Here is a 9,957-nt window from a genome sequence, read left to right as displayed (position 1 = left end):
AAACAACATGTCAAAGGGCAAACACATAACCGTGGTCATACACTGGACTTGGTTTTTACCCTGGGTGTCAGCATTTCCTCTGTGGAATTAGTGGACATGACCATATCTGACCACAGATGTATTGTTTTTAGCTGCGATTCGCCTGTTACTCATGCCGCCTCACCAAGCTCCGTGTGTTCTCACATCTTTAATGAACAAAGTGTTTCAAGGTTTTGCACTGTCACACTGTGGGCATGTCTGTTCTGCTTTGGTCATTTAGTTTTCAGTCATGTTATTTGTAGTCATAGTTTTAGTATCTTGTCTTGTCTTATGTCCTTGGTCTTTTGTACCCTGTATGTCTGTTTATATGTATTCATATTTCTGTTGGTATTTGTCTGTGGTCTTGTTGGTAGTTCGGGACTGTTTGGTATCTGTCTGTGTTCCTGTCTGTTCATCACCCTGCCAGTCTGTGTCTGTCTACTGTCATTATTAGTATCACATGTTTGTGCTCCCGCCCTCCTCGTTAGCCAGTGCTTAAATGTTTGTTGCTTCTGTTTAGCTGTTGCTGGTTCATTGTATGTTCATTTGCTGCCGTGTTGCCGGCGCACCCGCGCCACCTCGTTTGTTGGATTATCCTTTTGTTCTGTCTTCCCCTGGATCCTTTGTTATGGACTGTTTTTGCTGCTCTGCGGACAACCTTAGTTTGGACTCTGCTGTAAGTTTAGTTCCTTCTGAATAAATTCTAAGACTGTATCTGTCCCGCCTGCTTGTCCTGCGCTTGGGTCCTATGCCTGTTGCTGCCTGCACATACGACAAAGTGTGACATTCACATTCTTTCAGAGCCAAAGCCAACACCTGTCTGATTCCAACACCAACAATCTGGTTGATCACTTCAATCATATCTGCTTGTTGTCACTAAATGTTACTGCTCCTCTAAAGGTCTAAAGCTAGTAAGCAACCCTGGATAAATGACAACATTCGCAGCCTAAAAAGGGAATTCAGTTAAAAAAATCCAGTCCATTACCTCAGTCTGAATAGCATAGTTAAGGATGCGAGAACACACTATTTTTCTCAACTCATTACTACACAAACTCAATCCCAGGTTTCTGTCTAAGACCATATCAGCTGGTAAACCCAACCCCTCCTTGTGCCTCAGCTGGAAGTATTGATGACTGTGAATTGTTTTTCTTATTTTACCAATAAGGTGGTGTCAATCAGAGCCTCTATTACCCCTGCGGCCTCTTACTCAGAGGTTCCTCACCAGCAACAAGAGTTTTAACCAGTCTTATCCCATCGACTTGTCTGAGCTTTTAAAAACAGTATCACAAATGAGTGTCCTCCAGCCCACTTTATATAATGCCTACAAAGTTTTTACTGAAAGTAATGGATTCTGTTGGCCCCCGTTTGATCTGTTTTCAACAGCTCCCTATCTACTGGTTGTGTCCCTGATTATTTTAACGACTTGCGTGAACCCACTTTTAAAGAAACCTGGTTTAGATCCCTCCCTCCCACATAATTTTAGACCAATTTCAAAACTGCCTTTTATTGCAAAGATTTTAGAAAGAATTGTGTCCAAACAGCTGCTCACTGTACTGGAAAATCACAAAACATTTGAACAGTTTCAATCTGGTCTCAGGAAGTAGCACAGCACTGAGATTGCCTTGCTTAAAGTCACCAATGACCTTTTGTCTGCTGATGAAGGCATGTGCTCAGTCCTGGTACTCCTGGACCTTCAGTGTTGCTTTTGACACCATTGATCACAACATCATGTTAGACAGACTGAGGCACTGGGTGGGGATCTCGGGTGCTGTCCTAGAATGGTTTTTCATCCTACCTGTCAAATAGGAAGTTTTGTGTCTGTAAACAACTACGTCTCTTCGTTCTGTCCAGTTAAATATGGTGTGCCTCAGGGGTCGGTCTTAGGACCCATTTTGTTTTCTTTGTATCTGCTTCCCCTTGGACATATTATCCATAATCATGGTATTTCTTTTCATATTTGTGCTAATGAGACACAAATGTACTTGCCCGTCAGATCCACAGACCCTGGAATGCGGAGTTCCTGATGTCAAATAATTTCCTCCAGCTGAACTCAGACAAAACTGAAATCCTGGTCATCGGGTCCCAGCAAATGGCAAAACAAATACTGCCATCTGCTGGTTCCCTAGTAAATCACATTAAGCCTGTTGAAAAGAACCTTGGTGTCTGGTTTGATGGTAATTTAAATTTTGAGCAGCACACCACAAAGCTTGTTCAATCATGTTTTTATCAACTTAGAAATATAGCAAAAGTTCCATCTATGTTAACTTTAGGACACAGACCATTTTACACGCCTTCATCTCATCATGCCTGGATTATTGCAACAGCCTTTTTACTTTAACCGAAATCTAATGATCGACTCCAGACTGTCCAGAACTCAGCTGCCAGGCTTTTAACCAGAACAAAGAAATGACCACATTACCCCTATTTTAGCTTCATTACACTGGCTCCTAGTATGTTTTAGAATTGACTTAAAAATTTTATTGATCACTTTTAAAGCTCTTCATGGCCTCTCGCCTTGTTATATTTCTGAACTTTTAGTCCCATACACACCAGCACGTACTTTGAGATCCTCGGGCAGAGGTCTGTCTGTTCCAGAGTCTCAACTGAAAACTAAAGGGGACAGAGCGTTTGCTGTCAGGGCCCCAAGGCTCTGGAACAGCCTGCCCGAGGAAATCAGGTCGGCTGAGTCAGAACTTAAGTCCCTTCTTAAAACATACTTTTATAGGAGAACCTTTCCCGATCTTATTTGACTTTATTTTATCCCTTTTATTTTATTCTATTTTACTAATTTTATATTTATCTTAAATGTGTATTAGTCTTTTCAGTGTTTTCTTGCCTTTATCTTGTATTGTTTTTGTATTGTCTTTTGGTTATTGTCTTTACACTTGTTAAAGCACTTTAACTTTTTGAAAAGTGCTCTACAAATAAAGATTATATCAATCGTTCATTACAATTTGCAACCCTCACCACTAGATGTCCCACACTTAACCTTTAATACCGCAGTCCATCTGGAGACTTCCAAACATTTAACTCAAAACCAAGTGTTCATGACTTCAAAGGAGAAGTCAGGTCCAAAATAATGTCTGTACAAAAATGTGTGCCACTCCCTCTAGTAAATGTTTAGATATTTTACTGGGTAGGTGAAAACTTTAATCTGCTGATGCTGCTAAAGGAAGGGTCAAGGGATCACCAAAGTCATCAGAATTCATCCTCTGTGCAAAATTGCATGACAATCCCTTGGACCGTCTGGACCAAAGTGATGGACTGACAAAAACTGCCATCCCAAAAGCAACACCACTAGCATGGCTATAAACAGTAACTCAGGACAGTAATGTCATCTTTATATTATCTCACCACATTATTTCTCCCTTCAGTTTGCAGGAATTGAAGGGACCGGTGAAGTGCAAGAGTTATGAAAGCCGTCATGGATGAGTCTTCGTCTCTTCCTTTCTACATCAAACACACATGGACAATTTTTTAAATTAAAATTACAGCTATTGAGTTTGTCGCCCCATCTAATACTGTTGTAATATGTGCCCGTTCTAACATGCATGCAGTAGAGGTTACCAAAACTCCTCTGTGTAGCACTGGATGTGGGTCACCAAATGACCCATCAGACTTCTGTACTGAGAGCAAGTAACTGACTGGGCGCCTGATTTCTTCTTCTGGTACAACCCTAGCCTTCCTGCCCTGCACTCCAAAAGCCGCTGTTTGACGCGCCGCCACCAACGATAGCACTTTCACTACAAGGGCAGTCACCCTGAGGACAAGGGAAAGCAGATTTACAATTTGAGATACAGGAAACAAGGAGAGTTGATGTGAAACAGAAGTAACTACCTTCCATCAAAAAACAAAATGGCTGTATCAAATGAAAACTTACCAATTACTGGATGGCACTGAACTCCATGATCCATAAGATCCATTGTCATTTTTCTTGGTTAAAATATGTATATAACCTGCCAAAGAAAGTGTTGTTAAAAACAAAACTGTCTTGATAGTAACCTGTACTACAGGGTGAAACATCATAACATTCTATAGTGGCTTAATTACTTCATGTTAAATCAGTTATTCTATGCAATGTGTTTAACTTTTAGGTAAGAAACACTACTTAGTAACACCTCTAGAACAAACAACCCTTTGTTTTTACTCTTGTCTACTGTAAACCTAGAAGCTAATTCTCCTGGCACCAACAGTTGGTTTCAAATAGGGTGATCTGTTGCTAGTAGCAATCACTCCATAGCAGCTTAACTGACATTCTTACATCAACAATTTTATCAGATCTATGATGAAGCAAATATTGACAGGCATATTTACTCCTCAAATGCCCTTGTTGGAGTATTATTTGTAGGTACTTATTTTACATCTGTTTTGTAATTGTGATGTATGTACAATTTCTTATTTCTTTAATCAACTAACCAAGCTAGCCACTGTGCTAGCTGTCTGGAGGATGTGTTGCTTGTGCATCATTCTAAGTAACTGTTGAATTAATGTAGGGATAAAGGCCTTTACACACCAAGTCTGTATTTTTCATCCAAAACTGTTGTTGTATGTTTAAAAATAAATATGAACCCACATTGTGTCAATCAATATTTACACACCTTCTTCCAAAACCTTCATCTGTCGTTAAAGTTTTTGGAACAGGTTCAATTTTCTGCGGTTTTTCGCATCACAGTAGCATTGTCAAAACTCTCATAGCCTATACTTTCAACAGGTCAGATAGTAATACTCAGGTAGATGAGGAGGAGGAGGAGGAGGAGAATGAAATAGAGGATGAGAACAGCACAGATAGAGAGGGAGAGTAACAGTGTGGAAAGATGGAGAGAAGCTAGGGAGGTAATGAGAGAGGAGTGAGAGAAAGAGCGACAGAAGTATGCACCACTGAGCAGCTTTCATAGGAATGAACAGAGCCCGGCCTCCCACGCTGTATCCAAGGGCAAGTTAATTCTCAAAACATTTGCACCATTTTTCTATGGTTTCCGGGTTGAATGATGTGTTTCCTCAAAATGGTGTGCCTTTAAGGTATGATCTTGATCATGATCTTTAAGGTATATTTTCTCTCGTTTGATGGGTGTGTCAGAGGTGTTACCAAATCAGCAGTGGCGTGTATATAAACACTGCCATATTATAACGCAGTGCAGTACACAACAAGGTATTCAAAGGACCACTGTCTCAGTTTAAATAAACATTTTGCTACATTTTATCGGAACTGAACTGGGCCCATTACTCTTTCTACAACCATGGTCAGGAGCTGCAGACAGATGAGCTGTCCACAAAACCATTGTCACTGCTTGATGACTTAACTGTGTCTCACATTGTGAATTTTTGCAATGAATAGAATAATAAAATGCATCAGACTCAGTATGCAAGGTTTCTGTGCCTAGCAATTTTTTAGATTGGATGGATTAAAAAAAAAATATATATATATATATATATATATATATATATGGACTTGGTGTCAAAAGGCCTTAACTGTTGACTCTTTTTACTTTAACTCTTGTGGACTTAACTTAATGTTGATCCTTCACTGGTGATACTGGTGATTTACTTTTTCCTGACATGAAGCATTTAATTTATTTGACAGATACTTGTGAATCCAGTTTTCTTGTTACGGCACTCATTTTAATATACCTTTGGGCTAGCCCTTGCTTATGGAATCTCATCGTTTTCAGAGTTTCACAATTGCAAAAACTTCAAAGGCAATCACCTGCCCTTAACCTTTACTGGACGTTTGTTAAGCTCGCTGCATTGCGTAACCTCTTAATGAGTAAACTCTTTTTTTCTTCTTTATTCTGAATTTGTGTGCTTAGTCAGAGAAAAAGACATTATGCAATTAAGTGCTTGATGAGGTCCTACCTTCCTCAACTTTATCAAGAGCATCATCTCTGGCACCAGCAGGCAGGTCAAACCATTGCTCACTCAGATCAAGGTAGCGAACGGCTATAGCTGTAGGGGCCAGTCGTACCATTGTCTGTTCTAAACATCCTTCAGGCAATACGATCAGGCTAGCAACCTTCTCAGGAGAAAGAAGGTTTTTCGCATGTGAACTGCCAAATCCATCCCCTGTGAGATGAGAACATTGAAAGAGTAAGACAATGTCATTTACAAAGGTTTATGATAATAAGTCTGTGTCTAACAACACATACCTTCCATTGAAATGAAAATATTGGAGTTGGAGTCGGGCACTATGTCATCTGGTAAAGTTCCATCAATAGTGATAGTCTGAGTGCTCCTCCCTATCAAGAGAGAGAGAAGTACATTGAGAGAAGTACATTGAAGGGAACTGTGGAAAATACAGTAAGAATAAAAATAATGTCAAGTAAGTATTATGACATACTAACACAACTCACCATCGAATTTAAACACCTTGGTTAGTTCAACTCTCTTTTCTAGTCCTTCTGTCTACAACATGAGAAAATGGAGCCACATTACTGTCTCCCTTACTTTACTCATGGAAATATGCAAGTCAAAAAAGCATGTTGAATTAAGTACTAGTACACAAATATGCTCATTCATCAATACAGTATTTTAAAGCATACTCATAATCAAAGTCATACCATTATTGAACACAAACACTGAGATAACACTTAATAACTATTAACAAATATTTTATCAATTCGTAAAAACTGACGGCCCATTAGTATAAGCATAATGTCACCAGTAAGTACTGATTAAAAAAGAAAACAGCTGATAATGTTATCAGTGTTTTTCTCTACGATTAAAGTGTTCAGGAGTTTAGTGATATGTCAGATAAGTGTTCATATTTATTTTGTCAGGGAGGCGCCTATTATAAAATTATTAATAAATTAGAGAGATTTTTTCACTCACCAACACATTCAAAGCCTTCTCAACTGCATCTATCCCCCATCCATTCTCTATATCATAGAGACGTATTTTGATGGGTATGGAGCCAGTTACCATGGGGACAGCAGAGAAGGACACAAACTGGGAAGACTGTGGCTCCACAGTAATGTTGACAAAAGATGTAGTGGTGGCTGATCCGGGGGAGCAAAGTCCTTCAGTTTGTTCCATATGAACTGCTACCTATAAAAATGCAGGTGTCCACGGAGGAAAATAACACATATAATTAAATTTCAATATGTAAATTAGGTGGTCACTGTTTTATGTGCCACTTAATGTTAACATTTCGTTATAGCTACCTGTAGACTGTCAGAGTCATAGTTGTAGATAACAGGCGAAATGGATAGTTGCTCGTATTTTTTCACTGAGTAAGGCAGTCTCAGAGACACAAATGCCCTCTTAAATGCTTTGACCTCCGGTGCCTTAACTACACAGAAACCTGAAGGAAACATAGACTGAGTCAATTTCACTTATTAATGAGAAGCTACTCAATCATTTGATCGAGATGCATTTGTGAAATGGGAAGCTGTTATTACCAGTGGCTGCAGATAAAGTGAGAACTTGAATCTCCCACGTGGTGATGGAGTCAGGTAAGGCCAACGAATAACTAAAGGTTTTCATTTAAGATAGAATAAATGAATTATTTGTAAAATGTGTCTGAAAAATGCTTTATCTGCTTAAAATTTATAGTGTAGAGTTGAGATTTGCAATTGACCAGATTCACTCACAAAAAAAACCCAACACAACACACAAAAACATTTTAGTTGCTGTGACTAGCCACCTCTTACCGTCTTTTGTCATTAACATCAAATTCTGTGAATGCAAAGCTTGGGGGGAAAAATCGTCGAATGTTCTGCGAAACTGTGTCCAAGAAGAATTCTTCAATGTCAGCAGTGCTTGCCGCTAAAAATGAGAAAATGAAAGGATTGTAATTAAACTCTGTGATAACCATGCCACAGTTGCTGAATGCTGTCTCAGAGTGTAAAGTATTTAATGTCCAAATGACAAATTCATCTCACTCCTGCCAAGTCCTTTCAGGGAATCCTCTTGTATCTTCTTTTGTCTCAGACGTTCTCCTTCAAGGCAGCATTTTAAAAAGGCTTCTGCACAAACAGGATTTTCTTCGACCAGAGAGACTCTCTTAGCTCTTTCCTGACATGTTCGTCTCATAGGGTTGAGGTAAAACCCTTGAACACAACAGTCTTGCAACTTTTCATTGGAAAAGTTGGATTCTGAAAGTGACATTAAAAAGAAAAAGACACATTTATAAAGCATATTCTGACCAGAAGCATCTTACAGACTGGAGTTGTAATACCACAATGTTGTCTTACTTAAGGTCATCATTTCCTGTTGAAGGTCCACAGAGCGTCTTTGTCGTGCAGATTGGGAATCACAGTCACTGCCTGGAAAAGATGTTTAACAATTATTAAAGTAAGTTATTAGCTGCTTGGATGGTTGCTTGAATTATGAAAGCAATAATTTGCTAAAAGGTAAATATTGCCTTCAAATATAATATATTATCTGCTGTATTCAGCTTCATCCATCTTTATCACATCTATGCAGTTAAGAAATACTGTATAACACAATCTAAACTGGATGCTGATTTATTTGTAATGCTCTCCTTTAACATTATAATGATTTAAATGAAGATAAATAGTGTTTTTGTCATACTCCTTTTAGACCCAGACTGGTGCTGAGATACAAAAGACAGGCCAGCCTCTGTTAGTACAGATGCAGGGTCAGATCCTCCACTGTATGAGCAACCAAAGTCATTTGACTGCATTGAGGAAAACACCTGAAAAGTGGGAACTGAGATTTAATGTATTGTAATATATGGGTTGAATTAAATCAGTGTATTCTAAGAAAGAGTACGTGTGAAAGGAGTGCGCGAAAGTGTGAAGGTGTTACCTGTTTGGCTGTGAGTTTATTATCGGCATTGAGAGCATAGAAGGCCTTATCCACAGCCAGCAAAGCCACTCTGGCTTTCTGACCATGTAAATCAAAATCTAGCGTAGCCTGTTGTCCAGGTTCAAATTGTCCTTTATGTTCTACCTAAATGAGAGTTAAAATATAATACAGAGATTTTTAAATTCTCATGTCAAGTCAAGTCAAAGTTAATTCAACAAACATCTAAATGTATCCATGTAAACACATTGACTGTGTTCAGTAGCTGAAACCTACCTCGACTAGTCCAAATGATATATTTTGTGTTGAAAGTCTTGTGTTATCTTGATCTCCATCCCATATTTAACAAATGCAAAACAACAGCAAGTGTCCTACTTATACATAATTAAACTTTTAAAATACACACAATCAACAGAGGCAAAGTTCAGTTGATTTACTGTCTCACTCTGTTCTGTTTACTCACCTTGACCTTTATCTCACATTCATCCCTGACATCTACCCACACCGAGTCAGCAACGATGTTACCATGCTGGTCGTAGTAGTAGCCAATCAGACGGAAGGATGGCACCATATCAGGCGTTATCTGTAGGTTGTCTTTAACTGAAGTACCGATTCTGAGAGAACCCTGTTTTATTAGGATCCCACGGCTTAAGACCTACAACATAAAAATGTTACATATTAAAAAAAAAACGTCGCTTCTTTTTGTCAAAACAAACCCTGATGTATTGACTCAGATTTGTCTCACCATGTAATATATAAACCCATGTTTTTGGCCATTCATGGTGTTGTAATTTACAGACAGTAACTCGCCCACAGAGTACATCTTGTTGGTAATACTCAGGTAAAGGTAGCTGCCACTTGGAGATGAAGCTCGGCGAATTACTTTCCTCTCCATCTGGTCATCTGCTGACACCTGATGAAGTGAGGGTGTAAAGAGTTCAACTGAACAAAAGCAAAATCCAGTGGTTTATCAATTGATAACACTGTTAAGAGATACTAACTTCAACAGTAATCTGAGCTTCATTGAGAATATTAAACACAGGAAACACTGCCCCCTCCTGGTTGGTGGTGCCTTGCCAAAATTTCTCTGAAGATGCTGCTACATCAATCTTTACTGGCACACCAGCTGCTGGGGAGCCATCTGGGAGACGCAGGACCACCTATAATAACAACAAA

The 9,957-nt window shown here is 39.0% G+C and overlaps 1 protein-coding gene across 1 annotated transcript in view; it reads right to left on the bottom strand.

Moving 5' to 3' along the window:
- The window catches only part of LOC123968263 (complement C4-B-like), a 34,557-nt gene that overhangs the window by 21,650 nt on the left and 2,950 nt on the right, over positions 1-9,957 (bottom strand). Inside the window, 17 exon segments of the mRNA XM_046044902.1 lie at positions 3,373-3,468; positions 3,586-3,778; positions 3,899-3,974; positions 5,872-6,078; positions 6,162-6,251; positions 6,366-6,417; positions 6,844-7,059; positions 7,176-7,315; positions 7,413-7,483; positions 7,665-7,779; positions 7,896-8,108; positions 8,208-8,279; positions 8,548-8,671; positions 8,785-8,928; positions 9,245-9,436; positions 9,527-9,694; positions 9,783-9,941. Of these exon segments, the coding sequence (XP_045900858.1) occupies positions 3,373-3,468; positions 3,586-3,778; positions 3,899-3,974; positions 5,872-6,078; positions 6,162-6,251; positions 6,366-6,417; positions 6,844-7,059; positions 7,176-7,315; positions 7,413-7,483; positions 7,665-7,779; positions 7,896-8,108; positions 8,208-8,279; positions 8,548-8,671; positions 8,785-8,928; positions 9,245-9,436; positions 9,527-9,694; positions 9,783-9,941 (2,328 nt within the window).

Source organism: Micropterus dolomieu, linkage group LG03 (genome assembly GCF_021292245.1).
Source record: "Micropterus dolomieu isolate WLL.071019.BEF.003 ecotype Adirondacks linkage group LG03, ASM2129224v1, whole genome shotgun sequence".
Classification (NCBI taxonomy): domain Eukaryota; kingdom Metazoa; phylum Chordata; class Actinopteri; order Centrarchiformes; family Centrarchidae; genus Micropterus; species Micropterus dolomieu.
The sequence above is the reverse complement of the archived record's forward strand: the minus strand, read 5'-3'. Positions and strand labels throughout refer to the sequence as shown.